This window comes from Meriones unguiculatus, chromosome 7 (assembly GCF_030254825.1).
Source record: "Meriones unguiculatus strain TT.TT164.6M chromosome 7, Bangor_MerUng_6.1, whole genome shotgun sequence".
In the NCBI taxonomy this organism is placed as follows: Eukaryota; Metazoa; Chordata; class Mammalia; order Rodentia; family Muridae; genus Meriones; species Meriones unguiculatus.
Window position 1 is genome coordinate 22,309,136 of NC_083355.1, and position 16,836 is coordinate 22,325,971.

The window sequence follows — 16,836 nt, forward strand, 5'->3', positions numbered from 1 at the left end:
CTCACACACTCTGGAGTCAGCTAGCCACAGGCGAGTCTTCATTGAGCCAGAAATGTCCGATGTATCTTGGGGTTGGAATTCATACCAACTTTATTGAGTCTATATTCTTTCCATAGCAATACCCAACACTATGGAAGCTTAATTTGGTTCTTAAAATAATAATAATAAAATTAAAAAGACAGATCAGGATATAGACACACAGACACACATACCCCGTCTTCAAAAGGAGAAAATGTAGGTCAGCATCTCTGCCACTACTCCATGTGGCCTAAGATGCTGGCAGAAACTCGTAACCACAGGCCCATCCCATCCTAAACTCCCACCACCTTCCCATAGCTCTCGGCTTCACTGAGAAAAACCGGCGAGGAAAGGGCTCTCTTCCTCTCTGCCCTGGCTGTCTGAATTACACTTAAGGCTTTACTGACAAACATACATCAGCCTCTGCTCCCACAAGGGCAGCGGAAGCCGGGCAGGGACTGTAAGTCTGCTTCACGCATCATTGACAGAACCAACCCTGTTCCAATTGCTGAAGTCTTAAGAGCAGCAATGACCTAGAAATTGACAGTGGGGGAAGAGCTGAAGGAAACTAACAAAACAGCACACAGAAAGCCCGATTTTGAAATACGGGGAGCGGGTGGGGGTGGGGGTGGTGGCGGAGGGGAAGGGGAGAGAAAGAGGTAGAGGGGAAGGAACTTGGCCCCCTTGCAAAGGCAAGCTTGGCTAGAAGCCAGGGAGGATGCGGGCCGGCGCAGTCCCACCGAGAGTCAAGCCGTGTTCCAGACTCCAGCCCCACAGTTAGAGGAAGGCGCCAAGCCTCAAATACAACGAGGTGGGGAGGCCGCTCCTTTTTGGGCAGGATCCTACTGTGGACACAGAACAGACAGCAGCTGCCCACAGTGTGGAAACAAACTGTAAAGCAGTCACGTCTCTTAAGGCTGCAGCATCCAATAAAATGTAATTTAAATCAAGCCTCACATCTGTTCTCAATCCCATTCAGTCTCTGCTTTCCATCAGTCTTTGGACAATCTTTACAATTATGCTCCTTAACCCTTGTAGTCCCGGGACACTCTCCACAACTTCTTGGTAGAGAACCGCCTTCTCCGTTTGCACATTGTCCCAGTGGGAATGAAAGCTGTGGTGAGGGAGTGTGCATTTCAGAGGGCTCCCCGCCCTTCCACCCCATCCCATACCACCTGCTGGAGCACAGATCACCTTACAAGGATACAGTGAACAGAATGAATGAGACAGTGGCCCACAGATCTGTAGGCATATCAAATCTCAAACTCAAGGCCCGATCAGACAAGGAGGAAGCAGCCTTGCTCGGAGAAACCTTTCATACCATGCACGACTTGTTTGCAAGCATTCCCAGGTAGTAAAGGAACAGCAGCCACCGGACAAGTCAGACTCAGGCACCTTCCCTCAAAACCAGCCTGGCCCAGCCCACACTTTCGAAGCAGTGTTATAATGGTGCCCTCTGGTGTCCCTGTTACAAATTGCCACTTAATGCCACTGGAAATCCAACCCCGAAGTCTCAGTAACCGTAGGGATGAACTTATCTTAAGGAGGACTGGAATAATGTACTCAGAGGAGTCATATTGGACTCAGATGAGCCTTGAACCGAGTCATATTGGAACAATGGCTTCACCTGAGGCAAGCTAATGCTGGGACAGCACGAGAAGGCATTTCCATTTGTTTGTTTCACTATATAGCCCCGGCTGTCGTGGAATTCCCAGGCTGGCCCTGAACTCACAGAGATCCACCTGCCTCTGCCTTCAGAGTGCTGGGATTAAAGGCCTGTGTGACAACCTCCTGGCAAGAAGAGATTTTTGCATTAACCTCTTCGAGCTTAAGCTCTCATGGAATGTGCCTGCTGCCAAGTTTGAGGAAGAGTTCAGTCCCTGGGATCCACAGTGTAGAAGGTAAATAAAAAATGGCTCCTGTTAACAAGACAACAAATGCGAGGCAAACAAATGAAACCTAGAAATAAATATATTCACAATCTATAGTTACATTCCCCTCTTCACCCCCATATTGGTCGGGAGCACTGGAGAAACACCAGTCTTAAAAGTCCAAAGCAGTAGCACGTGTCACATGAATGTAGAATTCTTTGAACGAAAGTTCCTTCAAATTTCCACGTCAGCTTGTACATTTTCCTGGATCAACCCACTTCATCCTTCTAAACGTCCAAGTTCTTTACAGAGTATGCTGTTTGCAGGCAGAAGTGCATACATACAAACTCTCCAACACAAGTCTGCATACACTTGCAGGCACGCCGGTTAGGAATGTCAGCGGTCACGGGACTGAATAATTACTTTTAAAAGGAGGAGTCATTGGTTTTGTTTTTAAAAAGAGTATCATGTGGTCCAGGCCAACCCCAAACTCACCACGTGCGTAGCAAAGGATGGATGGCCTCGAATTCCTGAGACCTGTGCCTCTCTTTCCCAAGTGCTGGACTCACAGGCGTATATCATCGCACCCAGCTATTTGGCCACTTTTATGGGTAAAAACACCGAAGAGCCAAAGATATTAGCCAGTGCTAACACTCATGAATCCATACATTAAAATTTACTGGTGGGGAGTAAAAAAGGTCGCAGTTGTTTCCAAATGACCCTATTAAAAAGAAGACTCCCTCACCTGTCAAATGCCAGTTGGACACTTGCAGGTGTAGTCAGAGAACCATTCAGGGCAGACCAGCAGCAAGGATGTTACCAATGAAAGCTTTGCCTTTCAGGACATGCTCTATTTCCTTCTCTTCAATCTTCAGAGACACCTGGAAAGAGAAAGGGACTTTTCATGGCGAGGAACACGTGCACGCTCACGGGCACCCGTCATTACACCTCCCATCACACGCCACTTTCCCCAGAGACCAGCGAGTTAACCGCGGCTGTTGTCGGCCGCCCGAATCACACCGTTCCCACCCTCACACCTTAACCCCTAGCTGGCAGAAAAGACAAACTGTTCAGCAGTCATTCCCGAACTTTACTTTGGCAAAGGACGCGCTCTCCAAAACAGGACAATTAAAAGAGGGGACACACAGACTCACACACACACAAGGCCGTTACTTGTACCTTGGTGAGGCGGCTCTCCTTATTTTTCTTTAATCCTAAAATGCCTCTGGACTCCAGCAGTCCTGAAAGGGACAAACACTCAGACTGGTCCACAGCTGCCACCTGCTGTTTGCGACAGACACTACTGTAGGCTTCGTATAACTGGGAGGAAATGAAGGGGAACAAGTGTCATTTAAAAGCCACACCTCAGAACCAGAACCTTATAGATTAAACACACACACACAATAAGGCCAGAAACCTTGCCTTAACTTATCTGAATATCCCATTGCCCTCAAGTAGGCAATAACCTTCTGCAGCCCCTCTTACACTTTCTGATTATTTCTTTCTAAGATTTATTTCTATGTTGGGTGTTTTGCTGGCTTGTACTTATGTATATGCACCATATCCATGGCCGTTTGCCCACAGAGAGCGGAAGAGCCAAGGTTACAGATGGTTGTGAGCTACCGTGTGGGTGTTGGGAATGGAACCCGGGTCTTGACTGCCGAGTCGTCTTACTTTAATGTAGAATGCAGGAAGTTCAGAGGGAAACACAGAAACGAAGGGAAAAATGGACTGCTATGTAGCTCTGGATGGCAATCCTCCTGGCTTTGCCTCCTAAGTACTAGGATGTTATTGTGCCGCTATATCTGGTTAATGGTTAACTCCATTTTTTAATTTTTGGGGGGCTGGTGGTGAGACACAGCTTTCCTACAGTCCTGGCTGTCCTGGAGCTCAGAGATCACCCAGCCTCTGCCTCCCAGTTTTGGGGTTAAAGGCATTGCACCACACTGCCTGGCCTTGATTCATGTTTTTGAGACACGGTCTCCTAATGTAGCCCTGGTTGGTCTAGAACTCACTATGTAGACCAGGCTGGTTCAAATGTGCAAAGATCCACGTGCCTTCTGCCTCCTAAAGGCAGTGATCCTAACATTTACATTTACTGATAAAAACCAGATTTTTAACCAAAAGACAGGTCTGTTGGAAAAAAGCTGCATTTTAGCCTCAGCTCCACCTGCTGGGACTCCATCTTACCTTCCCCAGAGTGACCTCTTTGATTTTCAGCCGCCTGGTCAAGAGCAGCAAAGAGCAAACCAAGATCTTCTGCTGCAGAGGGAGGGAATCTTGGGTTTTCTCTTGGTTCAAAGTCACCCTGTTAACATCCACCTCCGAAATGACTTGGGAAATGTGAGCAAGAGTAACACATTTGGGTACCAGCGACTCGGAGGGTGATTTACCTGCAAAGTGAGTAAGCCAAGCTCAATCAGATTTCCCCAAGACAGGGTTTCTCTTTCTGAAGTCCTGGCTGTCTTCCAACTCACTCTGTAGACCAGGCTGGCCTCGAACCCAGATACCCCCCTGCTGGGATTGAAGGAGTAGGCTACCACTCGGCACCTTATTTTGATTTCTTATTTTGATCACCTGTATATGTGCGGAGACACATAATGCAGGTTTTAGCTAAAAGAAACCCACATGCTCTCATGTGACGGCAAAGCAGAGGTTCTGCCTCTGAGGTGGAAGACCAGGGGGGAAAAAAAACAGGTCCAGATGATAGGAGATCTATCTTTTCCTTTAGCGTATAGTTTAATGTTGAGAAAGAGACTAATCTGCCCCCTGGATGAGCAAGAACTTGACAGAAGCCACCAAACACGGCTACCTGCCTCAGAGGTTGGCTGGGGACGAAGGACGGTGTTACAGCACTTGACTTGTGCACGCAAAGCCCCTTGTTTGACTGACCCCCAGCACAAAACCCTGAAGCAAAGACAACTGCCTGGCAACCAAAAGAGGATAAGAAAGTTGGGAGAAATTATCTAATACTCTGAGTCTGATGAGTGGGTCAAGTATGGACGGTAAAGTCAAGCCCACCTTGGCCCCCACGTCCCGGATGTGGGCTTCCCCAAACGACCTCTGAAGCTTGCTCACTTGTCCCGACCCATCTGCGGGACAGCAACACTTGAGAACATGTTACTGGGGAGCCTGGCAGATAGAACCTCGCCAGAGCTGGAGGCTGGGAACCAGGGAGAACGCACAGGTCCAGGGCCCCGCTGTTTGGAGAAGCATGACTGTGCCCTAGAGGAGGGATCTGCTCTTGGACAAGCTTTGCCGCAGTCACTTCCTGAGACCATCTGCAGTTGCCCCACCGCAATCTGCCTCTATTGCTTTACCACAGGCAGGAAGCTGCAGGGGGCTAACTGAGAAACCAGAGCTCAGAGCGGGGAGCAGAAGCCCCATGATGAAAGGAGCTTGGAAGCCTACCCTGACCCCCTGCGTAAAGCCAGGTCCCTTCTACCCCCCCACCCATTCGTTTTTTTCTGTTGTTTCAAAGTTTAATGAAGTCTCTCTATGTAGCCTGAGCTGGCCTTGAACTCGAAGCGTTCTTCCTGCTTCGGCCTACTGAGTGTTGGGATCACAGGTACGGCCCACCACGCTTGGTATCTGGCCAGCTTTTGTTTGCCCATCTCCAATGCTGAGAAACCTAGTTATTCCTACGTTTTAGAAAACTCCTCATATTTAGTTGAAATCACTGTCTCTATAGTTTTAGGCTGTTGAAACTAACCCCGTTCATATTAGAAGTAAAAGACAGAAATTAGGTCAAGCCCATCATTTACACCCGGAACTTTGAGCTCTTTGAGCACTGTGCACTAGGAGTGATCCCAGCACCAGTGACAAGCCAATGTGTTATGCTAGGGCAGAGGAGCCAGGAAGGAAGGAAAAATCTACAAAGAGACAGAGAAAATGATCTAAGTCTGTTGGCACAGACTGCCTACTCACAGCCCAAGCACTAACTCAGGCTACCCCAGAAACCTTTTAAATTGTTTCTTTTAATAAATACTGATGAAAAGGAGACAGCGTTCTATGTCGAACTCCCGACCAGTACAAGTTAGAACACCCTGTTTTCTAAAGACGAACAGTGGACACTGGTAAGTTCACAGCCCATGACATCTGCCAGTGAAGAAAACCGGGCCGAGGAAAAGGGAAATCAACCTCACTTGTGACAGCCTCTGGTTTCCTGCAGTCACAGGACCTTGGTGCTCTGCCCTCACAGGCTGCCCGGAGATGAACTCCCGATCTGCCCATCTTTTTGCTTCCTCTCCTCTATTTACCAGACATCACCTTCTCCTAAAGACCCAAAGTGCGCTTAACATAAGTTCTCAGAAGGCGACTCAACCTTGCAGCCTCATTTTCATTCCGAGGGCCGAAACCTTACTACTTGAGTCCCAGGACCTCACTTCCTGTAACACACAGCCTGACTCTGGCAGACAAGACAGAAATACTCTAGAAGAAATGACACCCTGCTCGCTCCCCCTCCTAGGTGTCTAAGGGATGATTTAACCGTGCTCGCTTCTCTTCCCTCCATTTGGAAAGGCAGACAGGAAGCAGGTAGGCTACTCACATTCAGATGGCGGCTTGAGGATGGTTTGGCTTTTCACATCCGACTCCACAATTTCAATAGCTCGCCTAAAAAAAAAAAAAAAATTTCTAAAATTAATTTAGTCTGGGCCAAACCAAACACCACACCAAGCCACTGTGTCCAAAGGCAGGCACATTAACTAAAAACATGCTTTAAAAAAGTTAAGGTCCCTTTCAGTGGTTCCCAGCACCAACAGGCAGCTCTCAACCACCTGTAGCTCCAGATTTGATACCTTCTTCTGTCCTCCACAGGCACTGCACACACATACACATACACACATACAAAGCTAGACATTGTGAGGGCCTGAAAATAAAGATTAAGGACTCTAAACAAACTGGGTTATGCTGTAGCTTAAGGGAGACTCACCTGCCTTTAAAATAAAATAAAAAAAGACTGGGAATCTGAGAAACCTCCTTTTACAGATGTCAAGGAGGTTGTCACACACTGAGCCGGCAACATTTTAGATGAGGGAAAATGTCATAGGTAGAAGGGATATGCAGTGTGGGGATGGCCTGAGGGATCTGACAGCACCCCCACACAGCAGACCCAAAAGGGGAGCCCTCAGATATACATAGGACACATGCAGGCTAATCTTGCTGGACTTCACGGCCATTACTCATTGCTGTAGTCTTCATTCAAGCGGTTTGCTGACTAGGGGGAACTTTCACATTCCAGATCCTGCAATCCAGCAACAGGAAGAGCTTCCTCTCCCACTGCTTTCTCTAAAGCGTTTTGTCCACAGGAGGCCACGGGCAGACCTGGATCTTCTGCACCGCAATAGGGGGACGTTGGACCAGTGGGACAGCACAGTGAGGATCATTTTAATAGACCCAGTGCCCCTACTGGGAGGGAAGAACTTTCATCAGTCAGCACGCAGGCTTTCCCCAGCAGGAGGGTGGAAGAGAGAAAAGAGGTCTAGGGTAGGACTTGGGGACCACCAACTGGAAGGAGGAAGGGGTGCCCACAAAAGGAAAGGAAGAAGAAAGTCTAAAGGCAAAGATGGTTGAGGTCCATAAATAAACCTGCTTGAGACCAGCGAGTGGAAAAGCAAACTGGAGTCTTTTTTAATACAAATGTAATTAACCAATCTATAATCACCGCAGGGAGCGCCAGCAACATCTCATTTGTTTCTCCCTCCGTAGGTAATGGACTGATAATGTTTCAGACATTAACACGGTGGAAACTCAGAGCTCCCCACTGAGAAACAAGTCCTCTTTTCTGAGCATAAAAAGTAGCAAGAACGGAGCCTCTTAAGTCACATTCATTTGAGTTACACGAGACAACTGACAGCGCTTCCTCTTTTTTTTTTTAATAAAAACAGTCAACGGTGCCATAATTCACCTGCAAACATCCAGTGCTTTACGGATGTCTCCCGAAACGGCGGATACTTTGCGGGCACAGAACTGAATCGCGGCGCTGTCCAGAACCTGCTCTCTCGACACCTTCAGACAAGACCCAGAAGACACGAGTGAGTCAGGCCTAGTAACACGCAAGCCCGTAATCCTAGCTACTGGGAGGCTGCAGCAGGTCCCCCGCAAGTCGAGGACAGTGAGACAAAGTCAAGTCGACATGGTGAGACTCTGTCTCAGGTAAATATAAATACGAAACAAATACAGCGCAGGGTAGAGCTTTTACTCAAACAAGAGGCCTTATAAATCCCAGCACTAGCCATTAGCCAACGATAAAAAGACAACCCGAACTCAGTTTCTCTTAGCAAGTTAGATTCTAAACATATAAACGCTTCCACAGAGTAAGTCTAATTTTGAAACTCGGAGTACACGCACAGGGCTCTAAGCTTAACACTCAATACTGCAAAGATCTGAACCCAAACTGGCCACCTTTTAGGTCTAAGGAACACACCGCACAAGTTTAAGAATTTTACAGCTATATGGCGTAGAGGTCCGTGAATGGAAGAAAAAAAGCAAAGTGTTCTTCCATGGGTCCTCTTTTTGTTTTTGTTTTTTTTTTTTTGAGACAGGGTCTCTCTATGTAGCCCTGACTGGCCTTGAACTCACATCACCTGCTTCCTGAGTGCTGGGGCTAAAGGCACACACCACTACACAGACGAAGCCCACAGGCCCTACTTTTACTACATTTGTTTATTTCTGTTTGGAGTGAGGATGGGTAGAACATGCATACCGAGGGCAGTTCCAGGCGTCAGCTCTCTCCCTCCACCATGTGGCTCTCAGGAGGACTGAACTCAGGTCATTAGAATTGGCAACCAGCGCCTCAACCTGCCGGGCCACATCACTGGCCCAGGCCCTACCTTTTAAAGGCCATTAAGGAAGCATTTGAGTCCTCTAATTCCTACTTTTATTTCAACAGTGAAAGCAGCCAATAAATGGAACCGCGTGTAGAAATTCACATAAAAACGTTCTCACTCATTATGGTCCACGGGAGCCTGCCACACCATTAATAAAGCAATCAAATCGAGATATTTTAAACCCACTGTTAGCTTTCCATCACAGAGATTATCCCTGCAACAGAATTTGGCATGATGGTCGGCACCCACCTGATGAAGGCACCCACCTGATGAAGTCTATCCTGCAAGATTGTAGCGATCTGATTTCTGGTGTAGGGCGGGAAGTTCAATAGCTGTGGCTTACAGTTCTCCCTAGCTTGAAGTCTCGGCAGAATTCTGTCTGTGAGATCTAGGGTATTAGCAATACCTGAGAGGATAAATAACAACTGCCATCAGCAGTCAAATCATCCTGAGAGGAAATTAAACGCTCTGAAACGTAAAATCCCCAGTCATAACCCAGTATTTCAACTGTTGCGTTCACTCGCCCTCCCCCACACTCTTAAAAGATGGACCTTCTAGGTAAGACACAGTGCTCAGGCAGGTGGAATGAAACATACTCACTGCCCGAACACACAGGAGACTGAGACAGGAGAATCAGGGGTTTGAGGCTACCCTGAGCTAGAGGCCTTGTCTCCAGGAAGAAAGGGCTGAGAAAAGAAGGTGGGTAGGCAGATTTCTGTTGAACTGCAGGCCAGCCAGGGCTGCAGTGAGACTCTGCCTCAAAAACAAATCTACCGGGCCACCCCTCTGATGCCAGGTCTTGGGACACAGGTTGATCTGAGTTTGAGGCCAGCCTGGTCTATAGAGCTAGTTCCAGGACAGCCAGGGCTATGCAGAGAAACCCTGACTTGAAAACAAAAACAAACCAGAAAGCAAATCTATTGTTTCAAAATGCAGCAGTATGTTCTTCTGAGTATGTACGTGATGAGAACCAAGCCAGGGGCTCTGCCCATGCTCTACTAGCAACTCACACCACCCAGTACCTGTCACTAAGCATGACAATGTACATATTCATGTGTATGTACTTCTGTGTGAGTGTAGGAGGACCCGGAGTTGATGCCACATGCTTGCTTCCAGGGTTTTCACCTGATTTTTAAAAACAATTTATTTTTATTTTATGTGCGCTGGTGTTCTGCCTGCACGTATGCCTGTGTGAGGATGTCAGATCCCCTGGAACTGGAGTTACAGACAGTTGTGAGCTGCCATGTTGGTGCTGGGAATTGAACCCGGGCCTTCGGGAGACCAGCCAATGTTCTTAACCACCGGGCCATCTCTCCAGCCTTGCAACTTACTTTATTATTATTATTATTATTATTATTACTACTACTACTACTTTGAGACAGGGTCTCAGGTGCTTAGGCAGCGAGCCTAACTCCAGTCTGACAGATCAGATGCCCTCTTCTGGCCTCCATGGGTATCAGGTATGCAAGTAGGGCAAAATACCCACACACATGAAATAACAAAACAATAGGAAACCAACCCACACAGGGACTGAGGAGAAGGCTCAGGGGACAAAACATCGCCACAGAAGCCTGAGGAGTGGGGTTCAGAGCCTCGGAACCCACGTCAAAGCCAGGAAGCCAGGGTGGCCCGCCTGCAGTCCCGGCACTTGGCAGGCAGAGGTGAGGTCCCTGGAGCCAGCAAGCTGGCTAGCTGGACTGAATCAGTGAGCTCCGGGTTCATTAAAAACAACAACAAAAAAAGGCCTCTGATGTCAACCCCTGCACACACACACACACACTTTGCACACATAAGGAGTTTAAACGATTAATGACATTTCGAGTTCACCGTGTAACCCTGAGAGCTGAGCACTCACCAATGAGCACCAACCGGGACTTGCTCAGCCACGGCCATTCAAACAGCGTGTACAGCACATCCTGCCCTCTGCTGTCCAGCTGGTCCATCTCGTCCAACACCAACACACTGCACACAGAGAGATAATCAGCACCGGCCGCTCACTCAATCTTCTGACGTTTGATCTGGGGCCTACCTTAGGCTGTTTGTCTTATAGTTATTGATAGACGGACACCCCCTCCCCTCCGTCAGTAACACCTATCACCCAACAGTTTTCAAGGAACTAGCTCAAAAACAATTAAATTTTAAACTAGGCCTGGCAGCGATGACCCAGCACTCAGAGATGCAGAGAAGGGTGTATCTCTGAGTCCAAGGCCAGCCTGGTCTACGTACGGGGCTACTTCCAGGACCGCCAAGGCTACATGCGCGTGGGTGCACACACACACAAATCATTAAAAAAAAAAACACCCCCCCCCCAAAAAAAACTCAAACCAACCAAATACATAAGCAATAAGCAAGCAAAAACAAACAAACCAAAACCAAAACCAAACCAAACCCAGCCGACTTTCATGGAGCAACATGCCGCAGAGAAATGCTTACATCATGGGGCCCTGAGCCATCATATGCTTTTCCAGTTTTCTCATCAAGTCCTTCCCAGCCGATCTGCACACTTCCTCCTGACCAATCTCCTGAGCGATGGCTGGGAACACTGCCTGGGCATTCCTCAAAGACATGCAATTCAGCAGGACAGTTTTAAAGTCTTTCGCTTCCTTCTAGGCGGAAAACAACAACAAAAAGATCTAAACACGGCAGTTACGCTGGCTTCAGGCAAAGCTTTACTGAAAACCTGATCAGGTCTCTGAGAGCTAACGGGATACAAGAGCAAAGCTCTACTTTATCTATACCACGAAAACTTGCACTTTTAGGACACATTCACTCTCCTAACCATCTACTCTTCCTTAGCCCTTAAGAGTTAATTGTTGGGGCTGGAGAGACAGCTCAGTGGTGGCTACTCTGCCAAAGTACAGGGGTTCAGTTCCCAGCCTGAACGTGGCGGCTCACGACTGTCTGTGTCTCTAGATCCAGGGGATCTAACATCCTCAAACAGACACACGCACACAAAACACCAATGGGCACACGCTATATATATATATATATATATATATATATGAGCCAATTGCTCCAGCAATCACATCCATAATTCGTGTTCTCACTGTACCTTGAAGTCTTGCAGAATCCGGCTTAAGCAGGCAGTTTTTCCAGTTCCAGGAGCGCCAGAGAGGTAGAGACTTCCAGCTTTTTTCCCACAGATGTGTTCCTTCAGGAAATCCCTGATGACACCCATCTCCTGCTCTCTGGCAGGCAGCCGGTCGGGGACAGCTGTGCTCAGGACAAGCTTCGCCTGCTGGTAGCAAGTGCCTGTGCCAGACACCAAAGTACAGTTAAGACATGGCAGGAGGTGACTGGGTCTCACCAGAACCAGCAGGACAGTTCCCGACGGCCTCACCACCCGCTGCCACGTGAGGACTCACCATCCTGCTTGAACAGTCTTATGCAGGCGGAGTCCTTCTCCGCTGGACACGTCTGCTCGGAATCTGCTTCGCTCTCTTGACCTTTCTGAGCCAAGGAAGGTACCTGGCTTTGGTGAACCCTGTCTTGTTCTTTTTGGCTTGAAGACTTAACTGCCGGCTCATCCCCGAACACCAATCTGCACCCCTTCCGCGTATGTGAGCGAGGGGGGCCGTTTTCTTTCCTACCCAGCTTTGGCGGGGAACATGGAGATAATCGAGGAGTGTTGCACAGGTTGTCGTCACCTGAAACGTTAAAACAGGGCACGGTCATTCCCAGCGACGCTGTCGAACCCTAGAACACTCAACACAGGGTGTGGCCATTCATCTGGGGGACAGGGAAAGAAACCGCAAAGACCCACACCCAGCAAGAGGTCCCAATTTCTTTCTTTCTTTCTTGTTTTCTGAGACAGGATTTCTCCATGGAGCCCTGGCTGTCCTGGAACTCAGTAGAGCAGGCTGGCCTCAAACTCAGATATCCCCTTGCTTCTCCCTCTCGGGAGCCACCACAGCCGCCTAAAGTCTGGAAGATAGTTCTACCAGAGTCAGAACCGCAAGACATGTCTCACCAAGGAGCAAATGTGGCCACTAGATGGCGCCATTGAGCCTCATCCTTTGGTAAGAAACCAAGGGAGTTCTCGTGTCGGGTGAGTCTAAGGTTATTTTAAAAGTGGACTTGACCATCTTGGCACCACTGATACCTTGGGAAGAATGGCCTCTCCTCCGTAGGAAGCTGTTCTGCACACTGTTGGATGCCCAGCAGCACTGTCCTAATACCATCCCCTCAACCGTAATGGATTAAAATCTTCAGATACGGCCAAGTCCCCCGGCCCCACCCCAGCTAACAACATAGCTCTTCTACTACCACAGGCAAGTATCTACCGGTAACAACACGAAAGCTCCTCGACTGGGCACGTACAGCTAAGTGGCACAGCACTTCCTAGGTCTTGGGGTCAATCCCCAACACCCAGCAGCAGCAGCAGCACCACCACACACACACAGAGACAAGTGTCGTTGTGGGAGAAGGACCTCAAGTTTGGGGCAATCCCGGGCTACAAATTAAGTTCCAGGCCAGCCTGAGCTAGAGTTCTTTCCTCAAAAAACAAACTCAAAACAAACAATACCTCTAAAAATGGAAATGATTGTGAAGTACTATTTTAAAACAAAAATCAAAAACATTAAGAGTGTCACCTATTTGCTGCTGCCTTTTTTTTTTTTTTTTTTTTTTCTGGTTTTTCGGACAGGGTTTCTCTGTGTGGCCTTGGCTGTCCCGGGCTCACTTTGTAGGCCAGGCTGGCCCTGAACTCAGAGATCAACCTGCTTCTGCCTCCAGAGTGCTGGGATTAAAAGTGAGTCCCACCGCAGCCTGACTTATTTGTTTCTTCACAAGCATGCAGGCAAAATTTCAATTACTACGTGTAACTTCAAGGTAATTCTAAAGGGCAGGACTAGGGAAATGAGGATCAGCTCCCCCAGAAAATGATCTCTATTAGTGACTGGCTTATCTGCAGAGAAGTCCAGCACATACTTGGCAGCCACTGTGAAAACAACTACAGCTACGGTTTGAACTGCCAGGAACCTCGGCATCGGGGAAAGGAAGGCTGAGGGCTCAGTCACAGAGTTGCGCTCACAGAGGAAAACCTACCCAAACGTTTTCTGGGACTGAGGGGCAGAATTTTCGTGTCCACACATGGAGTAGAGGGTACAGCCTGGACGCTCTTAAGTTTTGCTTTACTGTCCCCAGAGTCTGTTTTGTTCGGCGTCTTAGATATCTTCTTTTTCGGAAAGCTGATGGTAGCTTGTGTCTGGGATCGTGTTTGAGGCATAGTGACCTCACGAAAGATATAAGACGAGTCAGGAAAAGCCTGTAATATATAAAAGCAAAGACAAAAGACACACAGAGCTTATATATACTGGTGAGCAACGCTGACTTCGTAAATTATGTTAACATGGCGTTTCTAACATTTACTTCTGCTTCTCATCCAAATCTATGTAACTGGTAACGTCTGTCTGCCGAGCATGCGGAAAATGACATCAGACACATATCACACGTCAGCCTTACAGTACCTCGGACGCAGAAACTATTAACCCTCTCTTAAAGAAACAGCCCAAAGAAAAACAGGCTATCACCCTCGACGTCCTGGGACCAGGAACCAAGGTCCTAAACCCGAGCGATGCCAGAAGGTTATGTCCAGTGATTCCTATGCAAGATCCTTCACCCTAGGCGCGCGGGACATCTTCAGCGCTAGTTTAGTGACAGATCATCACACTGAGGCTCTCCCAAGCCCGGGCAGCGCAGCCGGGTCCTCTCCGCCTGGGGTTAGCCCGCACTCCACACAGCTCCCGGCAGCTCCCTGCTCCATCCCACCCCTCCATCCTACCGCTCCATCCCACCTCTCCATCTCACCGCTCCATCCCGCCCCCCCCGCTCCATTCCCCCCTCCATCCCACAACTCCATCCCACCGCTCCATCTCATCCCTCCATTCCCCCCTCCATCCCACCGCTCCATCCCACCCCTCCCGGCCCGAACCGCTTCCAGAGCGCACAGCCCCCTCCCGGAGCCGGCCTCAGACCTCGGACGATCTCCGCTCTCCACCGGCCTCGCTCGAACCAGCTCCGGGTCTCAGACCTCCCGAGAGCGATCCGCTGCCTTCCGCTCTTGAGGGCTGCGTCGCCCCAGGGCACGCTCCCCGGTCACAACCGCAAGGACTCTCCCGCCGCAAGACCCGGGGTCGCTGCACAGCCAGCTCGCGCCAAATCTGCAGGGCCTCCGTGTTCCCGTCTCGCGCCAAAGCCCAGCCGCGCTCCTGATTGGTCGCCACCGATCACCACGCCCCCGCCGGTGACGGCAGGCGGCCAATAGGACAGCCCTAGGTCTCCGAGCCCGGCATGAAGCCCCACCCACTCCCCGGGGAGGGCGTTAACCTCGGAGACTTCCCAGGAAAGGCGCGCGCTGGCGACTCTTTGGGAGCGCACGTCACGCCGCAAGGCCTGGGCGGAAGTGTAGGGTTGGTTTTTTTGTTTTTTTTTTTTCCTCCACTCACGTCTATTTCCGCATTTTTATTACTACTGGGGTATCTTTGTCCTCCCGTTCTACCAAACATACTCATTCTACCGGGTTATCTTTGCCCCTCCTGTCTGCCAAACCTGTTTCCATTATTGCGGTGGGCTAGATTGGAAGAGGGCTGCTACCTCTGTGGCCCTGCCATTTGGGGGGCGGCCCTGCATGGCAAGAAGCAAGTGAATGCCTCGGGTCACAGCGTCCTCGACGGTCAAGGGCTGATGGCTTGAACCAGGGCCTTTGGGGGGCCAATTTCTATACCTATATAAGCAAACTGACTATCTGTTGACTTGCACTTCAAAAGTGAGAAACAAGTCCAACGCCAAATGTAGGCTTTCAAGATAATATGTTCCATGTGCGTTCTTAATATTAGTCTTTCTACACACTGCAGGGAATAAAATGATGTCCCTTCAATTTGGCAATCTTTTACGGCCAAGCCCTAGGGTTTCGTGGCCAGGAAAGACAGTTACAGGAGGCAAGCTGAGCATTTAATGAAAAACATAAATTAGGGGAGTAGTTTGCAGGCCAGGTTCCAAGGTTTAATAACCCACCTCAGGTTCTTTTAAAAGCCAGAACCCAATTCTACATTATGGTAAAAATTTATGGGATTTTTGTTTTGTTTTGTTCTTTTGTTTTTTGAGACAAGGTTTCTCTGCGAAACAGCTCTGGCTGTCCTTGAACTCTCTCCCAAGTTCTGGGCTCAAAGGAGTCTGCCATCGTACCTGTTTGTGAAATATGTTGTCTATCCTCCAATATCAAACAAAACAGACATAAAGCTAGGAAGAGGAAAGCAGTATCACAGTCGTCAGTTAGCTCTTACTTCAAATAGGTGGCAAGAGCTGCTGGACTAGCATTTTCCTTCTATGGCCTTCATCAGTCTGTACAAGCAGCCTAGGAAGTTGACAGGGAAACTAAAGCAGAGAGGACTCAGTAAATTTGCCCGAGGTCATAAAACTACTAAGTGGAAGAGCTGATATTTGCATTCTGAAGTCTTGACAGAAGACTAAATTCTTGACTACGTAATCACGGAGGATTAGAGAGAGGTGGGTTCTAAACAGGACAAGACAGTGAAGGAGTATGTTTTGTGAGTGTTTCCTGTCGTGGATGTAAATACCATTTTGTTTTGACCCCAGGTGTAGGATATGGGACTGATTCAGACTGTCCATAGCAGCAAAGTATCTGCTTCATGTGGGCTCCGAGCGGGGCTCTTTGCCAGCTGCAGATAGTTTAACTCTGAGGAGGCTGAGAGGGAATAATAAATGCCAGAGCCCAGAGTGTTGAGAGCGTTGAGAAAGAAGGCTGCTGGTGCTCACTCTCACACACACACAACACACACACACCCCTGCTGCTCCTGGTTGCTGTTGACGCAGTGTGACAAAAAGTTGGAGATCTCCTGGAAGGAGGTTTGGAACCCGACAACACTAACCAGCAGGAAGTAGCCCAAGAGAACCACGCTCCTTCCCCCCACTAACCTCCTCTCTCCTACCCAGTATTGGAGGTGTTGGACGGGACTGGGTTGAAGAAAAGAGGCATAAGAAACTAAAATAAAATAGAGATTTAAAAGGGCACAACAGTTTCCTAGCAGGTAAAAACTCCAGAAGAAAACAAGCTGCCATGAATAAGGAAAAGTAACAGGAGAAGGAGGCTCTCCTCC

General features: G+C 48.8%; 1 protein-coding gene across 3 annotated transcripts; it reads right to left on the bottom strand.

Moving 5' to 3' along the window:
* Window positions 1-1,971: 1,971 nt before the first annotated feature.
* On the bottom strand, window positions 1,972-14,878 carry Cdc6 (cell division cycle 6). 3 transcript variants are annotated; one of them, XM_021653460.2, is made up of 13 exons: window positions 14,695-14,878; window positions 13,766-13,985; window positions 12,085-12,366; window positions 11,772-11,971; window positions 11,153-11,325; window positions 10,575-10,681; window positions 8,986-9,125; window positions 7,798-7,898; window positions 6,439-6,503; window positions 4,080-4,282; window positions 3,069-3,209; window positions 2,635-2,770; window positions 1,972-2,491 (listed from the first exon to the last, which is right to left on the bottom strand). In XM_021653460.2, exons 2-12 carry the CDS (start codon window positions 13,944-13,946, stop codon window positions 2,681-2,683), a joined length of 1,683 nt encoding a protein of 560 aa, XP_021509135.1. In that variant the 5' UTR covers window positions 13,947-13,985; window positions 14,695-14,878; the 3' UTR covers window positions 1,972-2,491; window positions 2,635-2,680. The 3 variants fall into 3 exon arrangements, with proteins under 3 accessions (XP_021509135.1, XP_021509136.1, XP_021509134.1); XM_021653461.2 differs by having other exon boundaries at window positions 1,972-2,770; window positions 11,153-11,322; XM_021653459.2 differs by having other exon boundaries at window positions 1,972-2,770.
* Between the last annotated feature and the right edge of the window lie 1,958 nt (window positions 14,879-16,836).

Bases quoted from the DNA above. Each gene is read 5' to 3' on its own strand.
- Cdc6 (XM_021653460.2), bottom strand. From the start codon at position 13,946: ATGCCTCAAACACGATCCCAGACACAAGCTACCATCAGCTTTCCGAAA. The intron at 11,326-11,771 runs GTACAGTGAGAA...TTTTCCGCCTAG, and splicing joins GGATTCTGCAAGACTTCAAG to AAGGAAGCGAAAGACTTTAA. The intron at 6,504-7,797 runs GTGAATTATGGC...TTTTTTTTTTAG, and splicing joins AAAGCACTGGATGTTTGCAG to GCGAGCTATTGAAATTGTGG.